The sequence below is a fragment of the Orcinus orca genome, chromosome 7 (assembly GCF_937001465.1).
Source record: "Orcinus orca chromosome 7, mOrcOrc1.1, whole genome shotgun sequence".
NCBI classification, from domain to species: domain Eukaryota; kingdom Metazoa; phylum Chordata; class Mammalia; order Artiodactyla; family Delphinidae; genus Orcinus; species Orcinus orca.
Genome location: NC_064565.1, coordinates 42,068,841 through 42,093,096, shown reverse-complemented (window position 1 = coordinate 42,093,096; position 24,256 = coordinate 42,068,841). Strand labels below are relative to the sequence as shown.

At 38.2% G+C, this 24,256-nt stretch overlaps 1 protein-coding gene across 50 annotated transcripts in view; it reads left to right on the top strand.

Annotated features, from left to right (window-relative positions):
* The first annotated feature begins 323 nt into the window (after positions 1-323).
* The window catches only part of NEB (nebulin), a 231,171-nt gene continuing 207,238 nt past the window's right edge, over positions 324-24,256 (top strand). For 27 of the 50 annotated variants that reach the window (XM_049712481.1, XM_049712469.1, XM_049712464.1 and 24 more), the window contains exons 1-10: positions 326-5,584; positions 6,194-6,277; positions 6,871-6,935; positions 10,271-10,312; positions 12,147-12,347; positions 14,183-14,290; positions 14,756-14,860; positions 15,551-15,655; positions 16,337-16,441; positions 21,778-21,882. In XM_049712481.1, coding sequence (XP_049568438.1) covers positions 6,900-6,935; positions 10,271-10,312; positions 12,147-12,347; positions 14,183-14,290; positions 14,756-14,860; positions 15,551-15,655; positions 16,337-16,441; positions 21,778-21,882 — 807 coding nt within the window. In that variant the 5' untranslated portion in view covers positions 326-5,584; positions 6,194-6,277; positions 6,871-6,899. Of the gene's footprint in view, positions 5,585-6,193; positions 6,278-6,870; positions 6,936-10,270; positions 10,313-12,146; positions 12,348-14,182; positions 14,291-14,755; positions 14,861-15,550; positions 15,656-16,336; positions 16,442-21,777; positions 21,883-24,256 lie in introns of all 50 variants that reach the window. The other 23 variants (XM_049712473.1, XM_049712472.1, XM_049712477.1 and 20 more) reach the window with 3 other exon arrangements.

Below are 24,256 nucleotides of genomic sequence, written 5' to 3'. Positions count from 1 at the left end.
GAAACAATGGAATTTTTAATAAAAGGTGCTGGCATAATTGGCTATCCATATGCAAAAAATAAAATTAGATCTCTTGTTCATTATATAAAAAAAAAATTTCCAGATAGGTTAAACACAAATGTGAAAGGTAAGACTCCTAGTATTTAGAAAAGTATACAGGAACACATCTTCATGATCTTAGGGAAGAATTTTTTTTTTTTTAATTGGAGTATAACTGCTTTACAATGTTGTGTTAGTTTCTCCTGTACAATGAAGTGAATCAGCTCTATGTATAATTATATCCCCTCCCTCTTGGACCTACCCCCCCCCCATCTAGGTCATCACAGAGCACTGAGCTGAGCTCCCTGTGCTATACAGCAGGTTCGCACTAGCTATCTACTTTACACATGGTAGTGTATTTATGTCAGACATAATCTCCCAATTCATTCCACCCTCCCCTTCCCCCTCCGTGTCCACATGTCTGCGCTAGTCACAAAGGAGAAAATTGATGAGGTCGACTACATGAAAATTAAGAACTCCTGTTCATCAAATGTCAGTGTGAAACTAATGAAAAGAATCACAGAGAGAGGAAGATATTTACAACATGTATAACCATCAAAGGATTAGTACCCTTTATAGGATACTAATAGATCAATGATCAGGGGCCAAGAACTCAACAGAAAAATGGGCAAGAGAATTAAACAGACACTTCTCAAAAAACAACAAAACATCCAAATGTCTAATACACATAGGAAAAAGAGTTCAACTTTACTAGTGTCATGGAAATGCAAATTAAAACCACAAGATTACATTATTTCACACCCATCAGACAGATGAAATTTAGAAAGCTTAATCTTAAGTGGTGGCCAGGTTAAGAGCATACATGTAAAGAATGTAAAAAATTCTTATCAATTTACATGATAAGAATGTAAATTGGTACCAACATTGGAAAACAGGTGGCATTATTTAATAAAGTTGAAGATAAGCATAGTCCTCGGCCTATAATTTACCTGCCTACTTACATACTCTGGTCAGTTAATTGTCTATGAGTACCAGAATACACATGCAACAATGTTCATTTCAACTTTGCTCTTAACTGACAAAAGCTGGATATACTCAGTTCCTCCTCACCAGCAGAATGGATAAATAGAAGTATTGTCATATTGTACAATAATTAAATTATTACACAATAATAAACATTATTATATGATAATATTATACAATAATAAAAGTAATGACATTAAGTGAAAAGTTAAGTTATAAAAATTACATACAGCATGAATCCATTATATAAAATTTAAAAACAGACAAAACTAAACTATATTGTTTAGGAGTGCATACAGAGGTGGCAAAACTAAAAATAAAAGCAAGGACATTTTTACTCTCAAGGTCACGACAGAAATGACCTTTTTGTACCTGAGTGATAGTTATATAAATGCTCACTTTACCACCGTTTGCTAAACTGTACACATAAGCTTTATACAGTTTTCCGTATATTATACTTCACAACAGAAACAAAATTAAAGTAAAAAACAAAAACAAAAACCCAGAAAGTAAAAGGAGAACAAAACAAGAAAAAACACAAGAGACTAGAAACAGACATCCATGTTAATTCAACAAGTGCTAAAAGTGGCATTTCAAATTCAATTTACTTGTTAAGTAGAGTCGAAACTGGAAAGAAGAGATTGGCTGATTTGACTGCATATGGATTTAAAACATCTTTATGGCCACACACACCACAAACAACTTGGAGGAAATACGCACACAGAAGAAACACATGGCCAATAGCTATAATATATTAAGAATGACTGGGGCTTCCCTGGTGGCGCAGTGTTTAAGAATCTGCCTGCTAACGCAGGGGACAAGGGTTCGAGCCCTGGTCTGGGAAGATCCCACATGCCGCGGAGCAACTAAGCCCATGTGCCACGTCTACTAAGCCTGTGCTCTAGAGCCCGCGTGCCCCAACTACTGAAGCCCATGCACCGAGAGCCTGTGCTCTGCAACAAGAGAAGCCACCGCAATGAGAAGCCCACACACTGCAACAAAGAGTAGCCCCCGCTCACCGCAACTAAAGAAAGACCACGCGCAGCAATTAGGACCCAACACAACCAAAAATAAATAAATAAATAAAATTAAAAAAAAAAAAAGAATGACTATAAATCAGTATAGGTGGCGAGATATGGGCCAATAATACACCGAATAAAAGATACAAATGGTCGATAAACATATGAATAAATAACCAACTTTATTAGTAGTTGGTAAATTGCAAAATAGAAAAAAATATATAATATGCAGGAAAATTTAAAATACAATGTAATTATTTGTGCAATTATATGTTAAACTTATTAAATTATAAAATAATTACAAAATATAAAAATTAAGGGGGTTATTAAAGCCTGAGTCTCCTTCTAGCTTTACCTTTCTTAGTGTATGACTTACACCCTCATGCTCTGCCCTCGGACATTACATCTGTGTCCCAGGCCTAGAGAAGGGTGGAATGGCAAGAGGAAAACAGTACGTGCCTGCTGAATCTGACCCTGCTCCTCAGTAAAATCATACCTTTCCCAGAAGGCTTATTCTCTAGAATTACACTTAAATCTTATTGGCAAAACTATGTCACCTTTTTCCCCTAACATTTAAGGAATTGAGGAGGAATGTATTTTTTAAATTAGCATATTTCTGTCCCAAACTAAATTGCAGTTCCGTTAAAAAGCAAGAAGTGCTTAGTCAACTCCTGCTGCAGGATGGAAGCACCTAGAACAGTGCCTGCTACATTGTACATAATAAATATTAGTTAAAGGAATGGGAATTTTCATATTGTAATCTACATAATCCCCAGAATGACAGTGAGGGGCATCAAGATGAGATCTGAGTACCAGGAAATTAGGTCGGATAGAACAAAAGGCTCCCTGAGAGATCTAAGATGAAATGGATATAACTATAAAATGCTACTTGATGTCTTTGAAAACACCAAGAGCGGATTTAGACAGAAAGTTTGAGGTAGTGATAAGCCTCTAGAATTGTGCTGTTAACACCATAACCACCAGCCCCATGTGACTATTTAAGTTTAAATTAAACAAAAAAATATATAAAAACTCAGTTGTGCAGTCATGCCAGCCATATTTTGAATTCTCAATAACCGCACGTGGCTGGTGGCTACCATCTTGGTGGTGCTGGTATAGAACTTTTCCATGACTGCAGAGAGCTCTATTGGATACTGCTTATCTGGAAAAATGAAGCCGATGGAGAAAAAAAAGGAGAGACAGAAAACAAACAACAACAACAGCAACAAAAACTATCAACTTGCAGAAAAACAAACCCTTGTGCAGGAAAAGAAAAATAATCATAATATATATATGGGGTTCAGCTATGAATGGCCTTTTGCTAATCATAATAACGTAAACATTGAATTCTGAATTACATAAATAGAGCATCATTGGGAGGATAGAGATGGGGGATGAGGCTTGTGTCTGGTGAGAGTGGGGGTTATAGAAAAGAGAACTAAAGCCTGATCTTCCAAGGTGGGAACCTGACAGATAATGCCAATGACTGGAAAACTCAGAAAAGAATAATATAGACATTTTGTTAAATGTGTAGAAATAAATAACAAAAGATTCAGTTAAAAGGGTTAAAATTATTGTTTCCAGGGTGGGAAAAATAAAGGAATAGTGGAAACAGGAGGCACTGATTTTAATAACAAGCCTTGCAAAACTATTTGATTCTTAAATGATGTGCAGATAAAATTTGGTTAAAATAATTAATAAAATCAAACTGCAGCAACAAAAACTCTTTTACAATGCCATTTCCTCCATCAAATCTTTTCTGGTCCCCAGACGTGACACTTCTATACTTTGATATTTCAGAAAGCATCATCTGAAGCTCTGCTATTGGTACCTCACTGTACCCTGCTTTGTTTTGTAGCCAATTATATAGGCTTATAGCCAAACTCCTATTGATTCATAAATTCTGAGACTAACTACCTACTGGTTTCAGAAGTTTCACAATATTTTGGTATTTCAGCCTAATATAAAGAGTAAAGATTCCAATAAAATGTTTAAAGATGTAATAATAATTTAAAAATAATAATAGCTAACCTTTATTGAGCACTTACTATGTATAAGGCATATGATAAGAAGCTACCAATAGATCAAGGTGTCAATTGATTTTTTTTCCACAGAAGAGGCCGTTGATAGGCCAGAAAAATAGAGGTGCTCCTTTGTCTCGAGGGCATAACTCCAGATAAGCATTAATCTATGCCTATTTTTTACTTTTTAAAAGGCCCATATTATTTTTCAATTTAACACCATCTTTTAAAAAGCACATAATGAATAGTAAGTCATAATTCTAGTTTGCAGCTGCCAGGTGAATGATCTCATAATCCACACAAATATTCCTTGGTCATAAAACCTGTGGAAACAAAAGGAACAGGTATAATTAATTCAGATGATAAAATGATGTTCAAATTTTACCACCATATGAATCATGGAAGGGGGAGAGATACGTATGTTTGAAATGTGACATTACTTCCTAACATTTAACCAAAAAGAACTACAATAATATGTTTAGTTTCAAATCCATATCAAGATGTGAGTGACCCATGGGGTTTTTGCCTTAATACAGGGAAGTGGAAAGGGATTAAATCAGTGAAAATTGATTTCAGGTAGAAAATTGTTGGATGAGTTTTACGAAGTCAATGCCTTACACTCTGACTTGCATAATAGAGCATTATCTTCTAGTAATTTACTGATTTCCATTTTATCTGCCCTTGCTGTTCAGAAATTGAACCCTTTTGTGCCTGCATTCACACTTTGCTTCTAGGAAGCATTTGAGTAAATAGAAAATCAATAACCCAGTTACATATGAGAGGCTCTGCATTCCTAGCAAGCTAGGCATGCTTAGAAAGGGAGAAGGTGATGAACATGATCTTGGCATTCTCCCCACCTGGTTTAGTAATAGAAAAATGATGGGGCCTAATCTCTCTAATTACGCCCTGTGGATACCTTATCTAGTGTCACCATCAAGTATTTTCACCAATCACTTCATTTTTATCACAGTTTTAAAAATTGGTTTTGCCAACTTGATGTTTTCTGGATCTTATCCCCGTTTCTTTCACATTAACACCTGTGACTTACCTGTGGCTCACCTGGTGAGGTGTATATGAGCGAGCATAGTTATCTCCATGAAGATTGGAAAATTGACAGGAAGAAAGTTGCAGAAAGCTTAAAGCCCCTCAAAGTCATGCTGATTTTCTTCTAAATTCTTTTGCATGAATATGGTATTAAACAGAGCTGTAGGAAATGAGAGATTAAACATAAATTTGAACCCCGTACTCTGGAAGTTAGGTAAAATTCCATTACATTTGAATACTTCTATGCAAGCAATTTGTTACCCTTTATCCTTTAGTGGAATTGATGAACAGGTGGTTTTCAGAAGCTCACTCAGTATATTTAGCCTCTGAAATTTGAGCAACTCGAGCTCTGATTGGCTGCTCTGACCACATGATAATTCGGAGCCCAGGCTCCTCGCTGGCTCTTGCCTGGGGTTCTCAGGAGGGGAGAGTTGGGAGAGGCTTTGCTGCTGAGGAAATTTATTTGGTAGATTGAAGGTAAGGCCAATTTACGGCTTTTTCTGTAATATTCTTTCAGGAGCTGTTCCACAACTTCCTTTGAAGTATTTTCCAAAGTTTGGGTTGTAACTGGGGAAATGAGTGACACAAATGTGACTAGGAAAGTCTGTAACCCCATTGCCCTACTCAGACCTTACTAATACGTGACATGTAGTGTGTGATTAGAGTCGAGTCCTATATTAACCAATTTATTGCTTGACTGAGTTGGCTCTGTTGTCTAACAATTTTTTTTCATTTTTTGCCTTTTTTTTCCTAAATATATTAGTACAAAAAGGATCTATGTTCTACGTTCCTATATTTATCTGGTTCTACTGGGCTTCATTTGCCTCAGAAGGAGCGGCAGTTTTGCTAGCGTAACAAAACCAGCCACAGCTGGGGTATTGATTTACATGGCAAATATCTTTGGGCGAAGGGACAGCTGCTCCAAATCATCATCCACTTTTATCAAGGGAGAGTCCTACTCTCTGGCGTCAAACTAAGAAGGCCTTGGGAGATCCTTTTGCTGGTTCCTGAATTAGAAGCTTAGGCCAGAGACCCACCATCTCATATGTACTTCAATCAATGCTTTAACAATTTGTTATTTTTCAGGTTTGAACAGAGCTACAGAAACAAAAGAGAAAAAGCCACACAGGCCAATGGTGTTCGGGAAGAGAATAACCCCATTGCCTTGAGGTTTCTATTTTTTCTTTTAAAGTCCGTTGACAGATTTATTTTTATGTGTTCTAATTTGAAGCATAGGATCTATTGCATACAATGTAGTAGAACAGGATGGAGACCTAAGGCAGCCCTCCTAGAATTTGGGTGCTACCAGGAAAAACTCCAACTTTTTCTGAAAGCCAAGCTGAACTTTCACTAAAATTTTTGCTTGAAATTTTACTTGAAAATACTGTTCTCCAGGTATCTGGAAATGTAAATACTCTGTACCTTTGAATCCAAACCCTTTACCTCCCTTACCTCAGCTTCCTTTTACAACTTTAGCTAAATTGATCATGTAGCTAGAAGTAGCAATACAAAACATATTCCTGCGGGAATCAAGAGAAAGAAATTTGAAAAAAAAAAGAAATTTGAAGGCTCAGATTTTTTAGACCTGTATTTAAATGTCTTTTCTCACTTAGCCTGCAAAAATATATGAATATGTAGAATGGATTAGCCTTAAATTCTGTTTTTAGAATGTTATAAGATGGTTTCAGTCCTGGGGATAGATTCTAATGTATTTTCTAGTGTATAGATTCTAATGTATTTTCATTCGTCTGGAACATGAAAAGTTTGTAGGTGCCACTACTACTCTGGGAAAATGGCAGATGACGAAGAATATGAGGAGGTGGTGGAGGTAAGATTTTTTAAAATCCTGACTCTGACAGCAGAGAATTTTATGTGGCGACAATCAAAATCGTGTAGGTGAACTAATCATTCGAAAAACACATTGTCTATTATAACTTCTCAAGGAGTCATCATTAAAGCATAAGAAAGGAATATTTTACGTTCAGTTTCACTATAATTATGTGGGAGTAGAACTGAAAAGAAGTATCACTGTTTCCCACTTCTGCTTTTCTTTAAACTGTCAGGAAAAAAAAAAAAAGTGTGGTGTAAAGACAGATTTTCATTTGTCTTCTGAAGTTACATTCTTCCCCACTTCCCAGATCCCATGATCAAAGGGACTGAGGGGATGAAGAGAAAGTTCTGAGAACTGAACTCTATTTCGTAGTGTCTGCACAGCCACAGAGGAAAAAGAGCTACTTACTCTTTGCTTCAATCAGCTGATTATCTACGTATAGGGCGAAATGGACCAAGTGTTCAGAATAATATATATATATGAGCTTATAGACATATGGGAGATTTTATATATGTGTTTATGTGCACACACATACATATATAAAAGCAAACTCATGAGTTTATTTTTACTTGTCTCACAAGTGACAGCTGGAGCCACACTTCCCCACCAACTCCAATATATTTACCCAAGGGAACAAGACTAGCTTTTGCATTTGAATTTTGAAAAAAAACAAAGATCATAGTGGGCATCTTGAAATATTCCCTCAAGATTATTGGTGGATATCTGACATGAGTTATAAAGTTGTTAATTGTTTATTATATATATATATTTTATATTTATTTTATTTTTATTATGTTGTGGGTTTTCTTTACCACCGCTTGCCTTTAGCATCCATGTGATACATTGCCATTGAATCTGAAGGTCCTTAATAATTACCAATTAACCATGATGATCTACACATGTGAAAATCGCTAAGTGCCCAAGATAGGTGGAGGCAGCTTTGAAAATCTGTGCTTTTTAATAAGAATGAAATTAACTTTAAGAGTTACCCAGAATCAAATTCAAATTGAACGTGCCAAAATTTGTCTTTGGAAGATTATTTTATGGAGCAGTTTATATTTAGGTCAAGAAAATTTTATTCTACAAATAAAATTGCTTTTATTACTGAAAGATAAGAAGAAGGAAAAGAAAAAAAAAACCCAGACTGAGACTCATTCAATATAATGTTCAACTTATCTGGCTTAAATGCCGAAGGTCTTGTCTTCAGTGTTCAATATTATCACTAGTGCATTTTACATATGTCCCTGATGGTCAGAATAATCACTATGAAGCACTAGCACAATTATAAATTAAATTGCCTTTCCTATGATGGTAATACCAGGAATACTTTTTAGCCTCCAACTTAAGTATACCTTGTCTTTCTTAAAATAATTGTGTTCATTGGTCCCTGGAAATTGTCCTTAGTGCTGGATTTGATGGATTTAACTAGATGTCATAAAAATGGAGGAGGCTATTTTTAGGCATCTCACTCTTGCCATTTTGTTCCCATTACTGCTTCTGGGTCTGACCAGCAGGTGATATACTAATAGACTTTCTGCCAGAGAGAATTGAACCAAGGTCTCTCTGACCTCAAAAAAGATGCCATGAGAATGGGATGGTGGCAGATTTAAGAAAATGGGCAGGGAAGAATTCACAAAACAGACAGGAACTAGCTTTAAAAATATATCTCCTGGGGATCTTGGACAACTAAATAAAATTGTACTGTCATTCTGTACTCAAACTTGGAAAGAAAGGAAAAGGCAGAGATGTACTATCTAATTAGTGGCACAGCTCTAAAAAAAAAAAAGAGATTTGGCATGTAAGTTAATGCCAACCATTTGGATAATGTTGCCTTTTTTGGTAAGCTTTTTTCTAAGACATGTTTACTAATGATGAGAGCCCAGTAAAGGTAAAATTTGATGGCTACCAAAGAGCTGCTTTTACTTGGATGCTAAGAAAATCCAAAATATTTGTGAATCACTCACTTTCATTTAAAATTTCTTTTCAAGTCACTGATGTTTTGTGTGGCCAGAAAAATGGTTCCATGTAGATCAGCATCAAACAGCATTTCCTAAAGTGTCCAAATGATAGTTCCCAGGTGATGAAGGCACAGCACACAAGAGATTCTCTGTCCTGTAAGAGCTTGTGATTTATGTTGCTATGTGTAAGGGCACACAGACAGAATTAGATTTCAAATTTTTAAAAAATAGTACAGGAGCAAAGAAAGCACAGGAGTGGGGGACATTAAGCAAGTTTTATGCTAATTTTACTGCAAGTGAAACAGACCATGTGGCCTACTGACAATGGTTAAGTAATTTGATGAGAGTTCACTGAACCAAGGGCAAAAGAAAGGCCCCCAAGAGGGATTTTGCCTTCAGTGTTTTTTCCTCCCCCCAAGAATATGTTTTGGTGGTAAAGAAAAAATGAAGCATAAAATGTTATACATTTTGTTAACTGAGAAAATGAACCAAGTGTTTCATTTTTATCCCTTTCCTTGTATGCCTCGGCCTAAACTAGTCTTTCCTTCTGTTCACCCAGCTTTGCTGGGTGATGCTGGGGGCAGGATTCCACTCTCCTTAGCATCTGAAACAAAATGTCAGCCAGCTCCTATCCACGTCTATTTATTGCTAGTGATGTCAGAAGTAGCTCAAAAGTAGATTTGACTTCATATCCAGCCTGCAGGCACCTCAGAGCCATCAGTGGCAAATCGCTGCCTAACTTTCCCACATTATGTTGATGAGGAATTTCTCCGTAGCAACCCTTTCAGGACCATCATGCTACTAGAAGCAATTTGCCCATCACTCCAGAAGAAACTCTTATTACTTAGTACTCAGGGTGGTATAGGGATAATTGAGATGTGTCTGTGCTTTCGGATCTATCATTTCCATGATAACAATATTTTAAAATTTTATTCACACTGAGGTTTCTGGTTTTCTTCTTTTTTATTGTTAGTCAGCAGTGAGTTTTATCACAGTTCCTCTCTGCCAACCCACACACTCAAGATATTGTTATTATATTCTTTTCTCAGCAAACTCTATCTAGGGTACCATAAGAAAAAAATTTTACTTGTCTCAAGTGAAATAGCTTCAGCAGAGAAATAGCCAGCATCAGACACTTTCCTCATCATTCTGTCTGCATCTCCTTGTCCAGTCTGAGGGCTTTCACTGTAGCTACCCTGATGTTTCACATAGTTGGAATGCGTTCCAAAATGTGAACAGCCTCCCTCATCTACGTCCTTCCCACAAATATTGAAAACCAACTGGACTAGTGAAATAAGCCAAGTGGTTCTACTGAGGCAGAGCAGAGGTGATTTCTGCTTTAGTTCTCATGATAACTTTGTTCTCTATTTATAGTATTACACAGAGGAGACAGTCTATGAAGAGGTGCCGGGGGAGGTAAGACCCAGCCCACACCTGCACGAGCTGCATGCTCATTAAAGCAGAGGGAGCCTTCTCCTCTCTGACTCCCAGGGCCACCGAGCTGGCAAAAGGGAGAATCTGGAGGATCACTCACCTGTGTGCCCAGCAGCCGGTGTTAAAAGAATGAACGTTACCTGTTTTTACTATTCAATATATCCAAGATGGCTAGGATGGTTTCCCCTGTTACTCGTATTGTATTTTTGGTGTAGGTAATGCTTATTAGAATGACGTCATTGGCTATCACCACTCTCTGACTGCAGCAAAGGTATTGCCTTGGACTTGTGATTTGCACGGGGACCAACAGTTTTATTGTGTACTGTCATAACTTCTGGGGCGCCAGCTCTGCCAAAAGAGATGGCACCTCCAAGCCTTTGTTCTTGATGATACAATAAAATGCTACTTAGATTTTGGCACATTAGGAATTCTGAGAAAGTCATTTCCATAAATATTCCAAGTTGGAACTTTTTTTTTCAAGCTCTCTCATGCTTCATTTTCTGCATGGAGCTGTTTCTCTTGAGCATGACAAATAGTGATATGGGTGGCTAACCCTGAAGCCTGCATAAAAACTAACATCTGTAGATGTTGTAAATTGGTTAGTTTCTTACCATCAACCATACATCAGTAATAACAGGCAGAGAGCAACCTATTAACAGTGATCTGACAAGAGTAGAGGTAGTTGTCATAGATGTACAATTTCCTTATCATTTAGGTTTCTATTTTCATAATTGATGCTGGAACCCTTCCTTTGGTACAGATGATATAAGCTGTGAAGGAAATTTTACTATGAGATGGATTGAAGATTTAGCTACTTATCTTCTTTTCTTACATACTGTATTTTTAACCTTGGACTAAACCCAAACTTTGGACCTTCGTTTCTTCCACTATAAAGCCTGTTGTAAGAAACAACTATCTCCCACCTACCACATACGTAGGACTGTTGTGAGGCTAACCAATTACCCCATTATGTTGTCATCATTATTCTTGTCTACCTAAGCATTTATTAGTGTAAATGGCACTCCAGTTCACATTAATTTTTTTAAAACATCTTTATTGGAGTATAATTGCTTTACAGTGTTGTGTTAGTTTCTGCTGTATAACAAAGTGAATCAACTCTATGTATACACATATCCCCATATCCCCTCCATCTGTGTCTCCCTCCCACCCTCCCTATCACACCCCTCTAGGTGGTCACAAAGCACCAAGCTGATCTCCCTGTGCTAACTGACTAAGCCAAAAGAATGGTAATCACTTGTAATATTGATGTGATTCATTTTTTCAAGTTCATCATTCTTTGTCTCGTACTACAGAATGCTTAAAACACCTGCAGAACAAGCAACCAACTTTTTCTTAGAATCATTTAAAAGTTAATATTAAAGTCAAGAATTTGAGCTTTATTTGATTGTCTTCATTTTTTTGTTCCCTGATCCCAGTTTGCTTTTACTTTACCCATGCAGTTTAAGAAGATTTTTAAATGTTTGAAAATATTTTTATTTTTGATTTTTATCCTATCTTAAGGTGTTCCTTTAGGCAAATGGAATTTTAAGGTAATGTTGCAAGTCAGTAAAGAGTAACCATTTTATTCCATGCAATCTGACACAATCAGCATTCAGATTTGTGTCACACAATATGCCTTCACATGAATATAGCATGTGAGTTCCTGCTTTGGCCTGCTTTAGATATGGAGAAGTAACACCAGGGATATCAGTCTGACTTGAAGTTAGAATAATGTATATCAAGACTATGGTATCTCAGTTTTTACTTTCGTAACAATGTTGCCAAATTTTGACATAACTGCATGTCAAATTTTCAGACAGTAACAGAAATCTATGAAACTACGACAACAAAGACATCTGACTATGGGCAAACAGAAACTTCCAAACCGGCACTGGCACAGCCAGTACCAGCAAAGCCGATGGGGAGGAAGAGAATCGTTCGAAAGAAGGTGGACTCTTCAAAGTTCATGACCCCTTACATTGCACACAGTCAGAAAATGCAGGATCTCTTCAGCACAGTAAGTCTCAAACAACTTCTGCTTATCTGGTTTTATTATTGAGAAATTACTGATCTCAGCCAACTCTGTTTTGGATGCTGGCTGGATTTTGTTTCTCAACCATGTATGAGACAAAACTTATTGTACAGAAATATAATGTCTTGTAACTCTTGAATTCTGCTTTCAGGTAATTTACTTGCACCATTGCAGCATCAGGGGAAGCATCCTTATTGAAATTTTCCCCACAAAATAAGTATAAGGCCAACTATAAAGCATTTACTGGATTTAATCACTCTTTGATAGCCAGTCTAGAATAATGAAATCATAGTTATAGATTTATAGATATAGATTTAGTTGAAATCAGTTCACAGAAGCTAAATAACACTTATCTACACTATGTCTGAGCATGATGCCCTTCAAGTAGACTAGCTAACAGTATATAACAAGGTCTCTAGGAGGTATAGTGAAAAAGAACGTGTAGTTGAACAAGCCAGGATCAGACTAAGAACTCTTCTGAAACTGAGGATCGGAATGTTTTACTGTACCTTGGAACAGCAGTTTTTTAACTGTGGCTGCACATTGGAATTCCCAAGGAGCTTTAAAACTACTGATGCCCAGGCTGTTCTAGTTTAATTGGTCCAGGCAGGCCTGGGACCTGTAGAGGAGGATTTTTAAAAGCTTCCCAGGCTCTAATGTGCAGCCCAGGTTGAGAATCACTGCTTTTGATGATCCCTGGTCCTTACATTTCCATGGACAGTTCCGTAAGTTACACTGACTGGCAGCAGGTTTAGACCCCTTTGAATGGATCTCACTTGTTGATTTCCAGAGTAGACTGAGGTCTCACTAGGTGACCTGATTGCACATCCTCTGGAGGTTTGAAAAAGATGAAAGGTACTCAGGGGAACATCGAATTATATAGGATTAATGCTTATGTCAAAAGCATCCTGTTGTGGTTGGCCAATAAATATTCATTTCTGGTTGAGTGTTAACTACTGGGGACTATTTGGTAAATTTCTAGTTCAGATTATTGAATGATCTAAAATTTAGGTTTTCTAAAATTTAGATTTCTAAAAACAAGATTATCTTGCCTCTTTTATCACAGTCGTATTCAGCAAAGATAGAAAAATTTGTCAATTTATTGCCATAAAAATCTCATTAATTCAGACACTAATATTCAAGAATTTCTGACGGTCTGAACAAAATGTTGGCAAAGGTTTGTAATATTTTTACAGTGATTAGTAATGAAATCAATGTATAATTTAGATTGTTGACTATTCCACTTGAGTCTTCCTGAAGCATTAATAATGATAAATTATGCATATTATTGTTAAAGCAAGAACTCGTATATTTAGCAGAAATAATAAAATTGCATTCCTTTTTAAAATACTCATAATTTAGACTTCCCATTAATTCAGCTGGTGTCTCAGTTATCTAAATTACTGAGATTTAGCTGCAACTTGTGAACTGAATATTTTTGCATTGTATTAGCAATCAAATCTTTTCAGACTTGACTCAATTTCTATACTTATTTCCTAAAATTATTGAGGTTCCAGCTTTTTATGTGTGAATTTAGATGATAAAAATATTGAAAGAATCATTTTAGGGCATTTCCAAGACAATATTTTATAATAAAATTTCTACTGTCTCCAGTATTCAGCCATGTTTAGGAAGAACAATTAACATATCTATTTTAGTTTTTGTTGAGAATCAGGGTAGGGGACAAAAAGAGAGCTATTATAATTGATAATTGTTATAAACCTGCAAGATTAAAAAAATAAGATGGGGATGTGTGCATTGCCTGAAATTTCTGCTACTGTGTTGTCAGGGTTTAGGCTAATATCTGATATTCTTTTTAGAATAAATACAAGGAGAACTATGAGAAGGCAAAAGGACAGCCATATGCCATCACAACTGATACCCCAGAACTTCGCAGAATCAAGAAAGTACAAGATCAACTCAGTGAGGTGGGCTGCATTGCTAAAATAAAGGAGAGAGACATTTCAAATATATGCCTCCTACTGGGAATTTGAGGGCTTTAAATGTGGAGAGAATAAGGGGTCGAATTACTATGAGCCAGTCCAGAAATCTAGAGGAAGCAACGGCCATAGATTATGCTGCTGTAAATGTGAACCTAAAGAGATTTCTAAAAGCTTGGCTTAAAGGTGATATGAGATGGGAGTTCCAGCTCGCTGTGATCCTCCATACTGGAGCACAGGGAGGCTGAAATTTGCCTGGGAAAGCAGACACGCAGTAAATACAGGTGCTCTATAGATCTTTGGAGATCACAGTTTTCTACCTAAAATGCAGAAACTTGGCTTTGTGATGCAGACATAGAGTGATTGGGTCAGTGCTCTTTATTATAAGATATTCTTTAATATACTCATATGTTCATGCCTGTCATGAGTTCTAATTGTGCATTATTTTTGCAGGTTAAGTATCGAATGGATGGTGATGTTGCTAAAACTATTTGTCACGTAGACGAAAAAGCAAAGGACATTGAACATGCAAAGAAAGTGTCGCAGCAAGTCAGTAAGGTAAGGTCATGGGATGGATAGCTGGGGTACTAAATAGCATGTGCATTGTCTCTTCCTGGCCTTAGAGGAGAAAACTGGACTGGCCAGATCCAGCTCACCAGTCTCACTTGAACCCACAGGCATGGTGGGCTCTAACGGCAACACGTGTCAGGGAGGCTGCACAGGTGACTGAAGTGGCCGGTCAGAGCTATGGGGGTTGGAAAGCCCAGGCCATGCCACTCAGCTCCAAGCAGGTGCTGCACAGAATGCAGTCCCAGTGTCACCAGAATCTCTTATTTATTTTTTAAAGAAGTTGGGGGGTGAATTTTTATGAGAAATCTCCAAATTTCAAAGGTAGGCAACTAATTAAAACATTTAAAAAAATACCATCTAAGTCAAACACATCTACCATCCAAATTCAGTGAATGACTGACAGGTTGCAACCTTTGTAAAGAATCTCTAGAGAATCAGAATCATGATTTAGTTTACAAAATTAGGCTTTTCAAGTAAAAGCTTACTAATGCAGGCAAATTATCATGGGATGTCGACATGGTCAATGTTTCCATAATTGATGCTGGTGGCACATCAGCAGGCTTTGCATGAGGACAACTTGAGTTTGAAAGACTCTTCATAGTGCTCTCCTTTGTGCTCTAAATCCTCATGCCCTTGTGGGAGACATCAAGTCACAGGTCCTCTGTTCTTTCTGTCCAGGTTTTATACAAGCAGAACTGGGAAGACACCAAGGATAAGTACCTGCTTCCTCCTGATGCCCCTGAACTTGTCCAGGCCATCAAGAACACAGCTATGTTCAGTAAGGTAAGGGCCTCTGCTCTGTCGCCACTTCTATCTTCTCATGTCCTCCCACACGTCATGCAGAGGGATACCCCATAAACCCTGGCTAATCTGGAATATGGTTCCCCAACCATTTTGTGAGTAACCTTGAGACATGTGGGGCTACAGGGGTAGGGCTGGCCAGGAGGAACTGAGAAGAAAGCTCTTGGGCCAAGTAGAGGAGAGGGTCTGAACAACCGGGGAAAACAAAGATGCACCTGAGAGCCTGCTGTGAGATCCACAAAGACCCACAGAGTGTAGAGCCTGTGCTACACTTTGGATATTCCCAGCTGTCACTCTCATTAAAGCTTTAATTTTCTCACTCTTATTAAAGGTTTATTAAAGGTTTAAGCACAGCAATTATGCTAAGTGCTTCCTGGCTCCTTACATTTGCATTAGTACTTGCTGCAGGAGGCAGGTGCAGTTACAGAGGGGAGATGAAACAAAATCAGACACGTCTGCCCTTCTGTAAGTAAGACTTGTCAGGAGAAGCTGGAGAAGCTATTAATAAATATGACTTGGATTGAATGGAATTTGTGAATTCCACTTACCTTTGCTCTCACCTTGCCCTGGGTTCTTTATGCCATTGATGGATGAATTCAAAATTATATATTTCAAGTAAGTGTGTTCTCATGTTCTCATAACTTTCATTCTTCCCTGATTTAGAAACTTTACACTGAAGACTGGGAAGCTGACAAAACTTTGTTTTATCCATATAATGATAGCCCGGAGCTGAGGAGGGTTGCCCAAGCCCAGAAAGCTCTCAGTGACGTAAGTGCAGTGCAGTGTGCACATTTGGGAGTGTGGAATCAGGACACCTCGAATTATGTCTTCTAGCCAGAAGTTCATTGCAACTCCTCCTGTAAAAAAGACTAAGTGCTATTATTGTAAAGGAGTACATCTAGAATCATGATAATTTATGATGTCTAATTTAAATTAGATTTTATAATTTATATTACATATAAGTTAGTCTAATGCCCTCTTCTTACTGGTGAGGAACATGAGTCTAAGGTCACATAAGTAGTCAGTGGCAGAGCCCAGACCAAAAGCCTCGTCTTGTGATCCTAAGACCAATGTTCTTTCCGCTAGAGCATGTGTCCTTCTATCCCGCCGGCTGGAGTTAAGTTTTTCTGTGACATTAGAGTGGCATTTAAAAAAACTTATTGGGATTATAGCCACCTTCCCAGTTGTATTAAGGGAACAATGTTATTGAAGGATTTTGATTTGCTATCCTAATCATAAAGTCTGAACTGTGGTATGTCCCCTACTTCTGCACGGGGGACCTGACTACATACTTGTCCAAACATCTTGGTGTGGTTATCTCACAAAGAGCTCTCACCATTGAGTGTACATAGAGGATATTTCAGAGTTAGTGAAAAAAAAAAAAATTCAGCAGCCCCATTGGCCAGAATTTTAGTATCCTAGACCTTGAAATCTTTATTAGAGGAACTTAAAAGGCATAATAGAGCTCTTAGAATTGAGAGCAGCAGCAGCAAAGATGACCACTTGGGTCCAGCACTAGCCCTTGTTTTGAGGTACTTTATTTCTTGACCCCTTGATTTGCTAGAGGCCATACTGAAAATAAGACTGCTCTAGGCTTCAGGAAAACACTGTATTATAGAATGAGACATTGTCTTTCATTCAATAGACCCCTGAACCTCTTACGTTAAACATAGACTTAAGTCACTTGGCATCTTGAGACTCATTAGAATGCATCCTAGGATCCTATCTAGCCCTGAACTGAAGTTATACATACTCATTTGAAGGTATCTCCAACTTTTGAGCTCTATTTTTTAATTCCTATCATTTGATATCAACTGCAAGTTTAATAGACATATTTCTATCCCAGTTTGCATATATTTGATTAAAATATAGCACAGATATAATCCTATCCTTCCACAGGGTAAACTAGGAAGTAACGGAGGCATAACAAAATTTTAAGGCCTGCTAGTAAATGGCAGCAATTGTAATGTGTGGGGACCTTCTGCCTCTCTTTTAAGATTAGCTGTTTGGTTTTGAATCTCATAAATGTACAATGTTGTTGTGTGGCCTTTATCAAGTGATCAATAATTTTTTTTAATTGAAAGTCCATTATGCATGCATACCTGGCAGGATGAAAAAGTACAAGAAATTTTCATCCTTTCCCCCTGAGAATTTAAAACCAGGCTGGTAAGATGAAAGTGTTCTATAACAAACAACAAGACAAAAATTAACAAAAACAAAAAAGCCAGACCCAAACCCTACAGTCTAATATTTGCTAAGAGAAAGACAGGACATGTGTGAATAATCAGAGAAAGCCATGTGGAGGTGGTGATCCCAAGGGAATAGGTAGTGATGAACAGGAAAGGCATTTTGAGGAGAGAGAGTACTGGACAAAGGGACAGTAGTGAAATGAGTCTGGAGTTTCAGGGGACAAAGAAAGTGAATGCTTGCTGTGATAAACCATAATGGAAAAGAATATAAAAAAAGAATGTCTCTGTGTGTATAACTGAGTCATTTTGCTGTACAACAGAGATGGGCACAATATTGTAGATCAACTCTACTTCAATTTAAAAAAATTGAAAAAAAAAAAGAAAGTGAATGCTTGGGTGCTCAGTTAGGAAGGCACTTGTAAGAAACTGGTAGCAGGACCTTGAAAATCAGACAAAATAGCTTTGATATAATATGGTAGGCATTGAGAAGCATCATAAGATTTTGGAGAGGAAAACAACATGATAAAAGTAGAATCTCAGGAGGCAGACAGCAGAAGCAAGAAGAACTACAGTCCTGCAGCCTTTGGAACGAAAACCACATTCACAGAAAGATAGACAAAATGAAAAGGCAGAGGACTATGTACCAGATGAAGGAACATGATAAAACTCCAGGAAAACAACTAAATGAAGTGGAGATAGGAAACCTTCCAGAAAAAGAATTCAGAATAATGATAGTGAAGATGATCCAGGACCTCAGAAAAAGAATGGAGGCAAAGATCGAGAAGATGCAAGAAATGTTTAACAAAGACCTAGAAGAATTAAAGAGCAAACACCTGAAAGTAGAATCTGGAGAAATTTTGATGGACCATATGGTGGGTTGAGACAGGGAACATCATGATTTGTAGAACATTATTTTAGTAACACAGACAAATCAGAGGGATGGTGGAGACAAAGGAGAGGAAGAAAGGAATCTGAAGGTGGTATTTAAAAAAGTGTTAATGACATTAGATATTGGAGATAAAGGTGAGAAAGGAAACATCCATGAGTTTATGACAGACTGGTAGTCTGGGTGAATAGGGGTATAAGTGGTAAAGATGCCTTTAGTGAAAAGAGAAATAGAGTTGAGATAATGGAAGAAACATTCAGATCAAGGCATTTGATAAATTAGAAATTTAGTTCTATTGCACAGGTGTAATATCAGGACAAGAGATTAATATTTGAGTCAAATAATTTTTAAAAACTGACAACTGTAGACATGAAAATGTATGAGGGAGGCAGAACAGTGTTTGGCCAAGGGCAGAGTTCTGAAGGACACCCACACTTAGGACACCTGGAAAGGAGCCAACAGAAGAATGACAGAACAAAGGTCAGAGAAGTTGAAGGGGAACCAGGAAATGCCATGTCATGTAAGCCTAGGGAGAAGTTTCCAAGAAGACTCTTAATCTCCAAATGTCTCCTTTTACCCACAAAATGGAGAGATGAAGGGTCACCTCCATGCCACTTTAGTGCTATGGACTTTGAACAATTAAAGTTGACCACATTTTTTGAGATATCTCAATAAAAGACATAATGAAGAAGAATTTATAATAACGAAGTAGAATCTTCCCATCCTTGCCTCAGAAAGACTTGGCAGTTGAGGTATGGCTTTTATTTTTGCTGCAGACCAAGTATCAGATTACCAGCATGCCTATTAATACTGTTGTCAGCACCATGAACTTCTACAGTTATTGGACACAGGGCCCCAAACAAGCTGTTGTCCACAAACATACCACTGGGTATGTTCATAGATTTTGAGCTAAGTGTTTGGTTTCAGAGGCTCTCTCTCCCTCTCTGTGTCCTTAACCCTACTTACCATGTTTTCCTTATTATTTAAGTAGAGACAAATGACTTTGCAAACACTGAGAGTCTTTAAGCTGATCGAGAGTACCGAATTCTAACTAGACAGAATTCTGAACAAAGGTTCTTCAGAAATTAGGATTTCTAGATCTGTTCTCTCAGAAAGTTCTTGACAGCATGTCATACTTAGTAAGCATTTCTCCTGGCAGAGTGTTGCTTTCTCCTTAAGGACTTAGCTAGTCATGGAAAATGCAGGTTGCCCTATGCCTAGAATAAGTCTTCACTTATTTAAAAGAAAATAAGCCATGGAATTAATACAAATACATTTTAAAATCTGTCTTTTATATCCCAATCGACTTAGTATTTGTGAAAGCGTTTATATAGGCACTAGGTAGATATTTTTAGAATAAGATATAGTTAGACTTGGTTAAAGTATGATGAAGATGATTGTGACCTTGGAACTATCCTACCTATTTACTTTATAAATAAGGATACTGCCACATGGAAGAAGAAATCATCTGTAGAAGTCTCACAGCTGAGTAGTGGAAGAGCTGGGAGGATAATTCTCCTCTTCAGATCTCCCCCGATGGCCTCAGTTTGTAAAACACACATTCAGAAATCAGTCATCAAACCCTCGCTCCAGTCAGGTACTAGACAGGGAACAGGGTTCCCAAATGAGAGGTTGCCATCCCAGAGCTCACAATCCAAGGTGGGACAGACATGTAAACAACCAGTTACAGTGTCATCCGATAATTCCTTTAAAGGAGGTAAGGGCCAAGTTGAGTGAGATCCCAGGAGAAGGTCATCAAGACAAAAAAGGCTCAAGAGGTGAAATCGTGCCTGTCCTGAGACATGAAGAATGAGTAGCAGTTCGCAAGCAGATGGGGAGAGGGTGGAGTTGGAGCTTCCAGGGAAAGGGAGCAGCATGTCTGAGGTTCAGAGGCATAAAAGGACCTTGTGTGTCTGGGGATCTGTGAATGTTCTGCATTGTTAGGGGCAGGGGTCAAGACTGGAAGAAAAAGCCAGAGAAGTCAGTAGTGAAGAAAAAAGGGAGAACAGGAGCCAAGGGGATGCATAGTTACTGGGCACAATGCTTATTTTAAGGTTCAAGAGGCCTTTTGTAGGCTGAAGGAAAGAAGCTAATGAAGGGGGGGCTGTTGAATCTGTAAGAAAGAAGAGGGGTGGCTTCTAGAGCTGGGTACCCAGGGCTACTGGAGTGAGCAGCACCCCATGTGCAGGACTCATGCCCTGCAAGGGATGCTTCCTCTGAGCCATGCAGGGTCTGGGAGAGGCAGGGATGAGGATAGATAAAGATAAGTGTGTAGCCTGTCTTTATGAGAGAGGAAGCTGAGAGGAAAATGGAGCGGATTGGACAGTGTTGGGGTTTCAGACGAGTCACTGGGAGTAGAGACTGACCAGAGACACAAAATGGCATGTTCAAGCTTCAGTAAAGGTGAAGTAGCAATTGGATACCATAAATGCAGAGTTTTGGGCACAGAGCACCAAGCAAGTAGCTGTTCACAGAACATACCATTGGGTAGACACATAGATTTCAGCTAGAGGCTTGGGTTCCAGAGGTTCCCTCTCCCACCTCTGCACCTTCTGCCAGTGTCCCTTTTAACCCTGCTTATGGTGCTGTCATTACCTAATCCATAGAGTTGTGTGATTTTCCTCAGCAGCACTCAGCATCCTGGATATAAGAACAGCTGAAGTGTGTGCTTGACTTTTCCAGAGCTGGGAGTTTGTGAGCAGGTGTGATGTAAAGACAAGGGGATGGGAGTTGAGGGTGCTACTTAAGAGAATATCTTTAGTTGTAAATCATGGTGTGGAGACGAATGGAAGGGGATGGATGTAAGGCCAATAGTCTTGGAGAAGGAAGACTCAAAGGAATTGAAATCACTAGTAAAGCTGAGAGAAAGGGCCTGTAACATTTAAAAGGATAAATTACAGTACTCTAAAATGTAAGACTTCAAATAAAGTGGAAGACATAGCCTTTTCTAAAAAATGTCAACAAATGGAATGTGGGAAGTAGATTAATTTGCTATAGCTCTTGAGCATCCCTGTCTTTTATTTTGTCAGATTGCCTACAAAAAAGGTCACGCTGAACAGCAAACTCAATTCACATCTCTGCCGGATCCTCCAGATGTAGAATTTGCCAAGAAAGTGACCAATCAAGTGAGCAAGGTAAGTAAATGGGGCTGGGACACTGTTTCCCTTGAAAACTCTGCTGAATAATCTCAGCCATCAGAGAAAGTAACTAAGGTAAACCTAAAAACACAACACAAACACTAAGAGTATTTGTGTATATGACCAGAAAACTCTACAGCTAAAGAAACACGTCCATTAACACCGTGGAACCATGTTAATAAATACTCAGCCAGCTTGATGACTCAGTGATTGTTACATGGGAAAGTGTTTTGAGAACAGAACCCATGTCCTGATGTCCTTTGACATTTTGACTTATGAGAGGGATACTAACAGAGTAACCAAGTAACTGCAAATTTCCACAAAGGATCTGATTGTTTTAATTCAGTGCAGACCCTGTATAGTTTTATGCTCAGAGTCAGACTTGGGGAAAATAAGAGTGCATGAGTGGTCTCTCAGATGTAGTTTGGTTAGACAAACTGTGCACACTGGGAAGTGCACCTCATAATCTTTAAGGCCCTGGCAAACAGCTTACTCTGTCTGTATTTAGTCTGGTAAACTAGCTCTGAGGAATGCAGCCCTGACAGGGAATGCAGAGAAACAGATGTTCAACTGATGAATAGATCCATGCTAAATTCCCATTTTATTTGTTTTGTTTTTGTTTTTTGTTTTTTGCGGTACGCGGGCCTCTCACTGCTGTTGCCCCTTCTGTTGCGGAGCACAGGCTCCGGACGCACAGGCTCAGCGGCCATGGCCCACGAGCCCAGCCGCTCCGTGGCATGTGGGATTCTCCCGGACCGGGGCACGAACCCGTGTCCCCTGCGTCGGCAGGCGGACTCTCAACCACTGTGCCACCAGGGAAGCCCCTAAATTCCCATTTTAATTTGGCCCAAATCAGGCCACTTTCTTCTGGGATACTGCTGCTTTTAAATACTTTCCTTTGCCCTCTGTGGAGTTGATTGTCAGTTTGGTCTTCTGCTTGAATTGTGATGGGACCTCATGATTTCTATCTTGTTTAAGTATTTTGGGGGAAATTATGTCTCCAGTAAAGGAGAAGGAAGAAGATTACAGATGATGAAGTCTATTCAGCAATATTTTTTAGTGTCTGACATTGCAGATTACCTACTGGTGTAACCAAGGGCTATTTGGATAAAAGATCTAAGTACAGTAAATTTTCACTGATAGGAATACCGTGAACCTGAAATTTTGCCCAGGCAGGGCTAAGCAGATATTAACTTTAGAACTAACTATTCACAAAGAGATGGCCTCCTGAAAGTATTGCTACTGTAAATAAGATTGGAGAGAAGGACAATTAGAGAGAAGGATGGTTATTTATTTATTTTGGGGGGGAGAAAAATAAAAAATGGCTTTCAAGTAGTCATTTAGAAAGAAAAATAAATCTATTTTTAATATTTGCAACATTCTTTTACCTCATTTGAGTATGCGGGGTGGGTACTTGAAAGTGATTTAAAAAAAAATCTATTTCAAACTCCTCTATAATCAGTCTCTCCACTAATTTAGGCTTGCCAGTTAGTCTGGAGCTGCACTTTTTTTTTTTTTAACATCTTTATTGGAGTATAATTGCTTTACAATGGTGTGTTAGTTTCTGCTTTATAACAAAGTGAATCAGCTATATGTATACATAAATCCCCATATCCCCTCTGTCTTGCATCTCCCTCCCACCCTCCCTATCCCACCCCTCTAGGTGGTTACAAAGCGCCGAGCTGATCTCCCTGTGCTATGCGGCTGCTTCCCACTAGCTATCTATTTTATGTTTGGTAGTATATATATGTCCATGCAACTCTCTCACTTTGTCCCAGCTTACCCTTCCCCTCCCCGTACCATCAAGTGCATTCTCTAGTAGGTCTGCATCTTTATTCCCGTCTTGCCCCTAGGTTCTTACAATTTTCATTTTTTTCTTTTTTTTTTTTTTAGATTCTATGTATGTGTGTTAGCATACGGTATTTGTTTTTCTCTTTCTGACTTACTTCACTCTGTATGACAGTCTCTAGGTCCATCCACCTCACTACAAATAACTTAGTTTCTTTCCTTTTTATGGCTGAGTAATATTCCATTGTATATACATGCCACATCTTCTTTATCCATTCATCTGTCGATGGACACTTAGGTTGTAGAGCTGCACTTTTAATAGAGTAGCCACCAGACACATGTGACTATTGAGCACGTGAAATGTGAGGGTATGAACTGAGTCCTATATGTGTGAAATATACACTGGATCTTGGATCTTGGACACTTGGTATGACAAAAGGTAAAATAGCTCATTAATTATTTTATATTATGTTGAAATGACAATATTTGGCATCTATTGGCTTAAGTAAAATATATTATTAAAATTAATTTCCCACCTGTTCCTTTTTTACATTTTAAAGTATGGCTACTAGAAAACTTAACA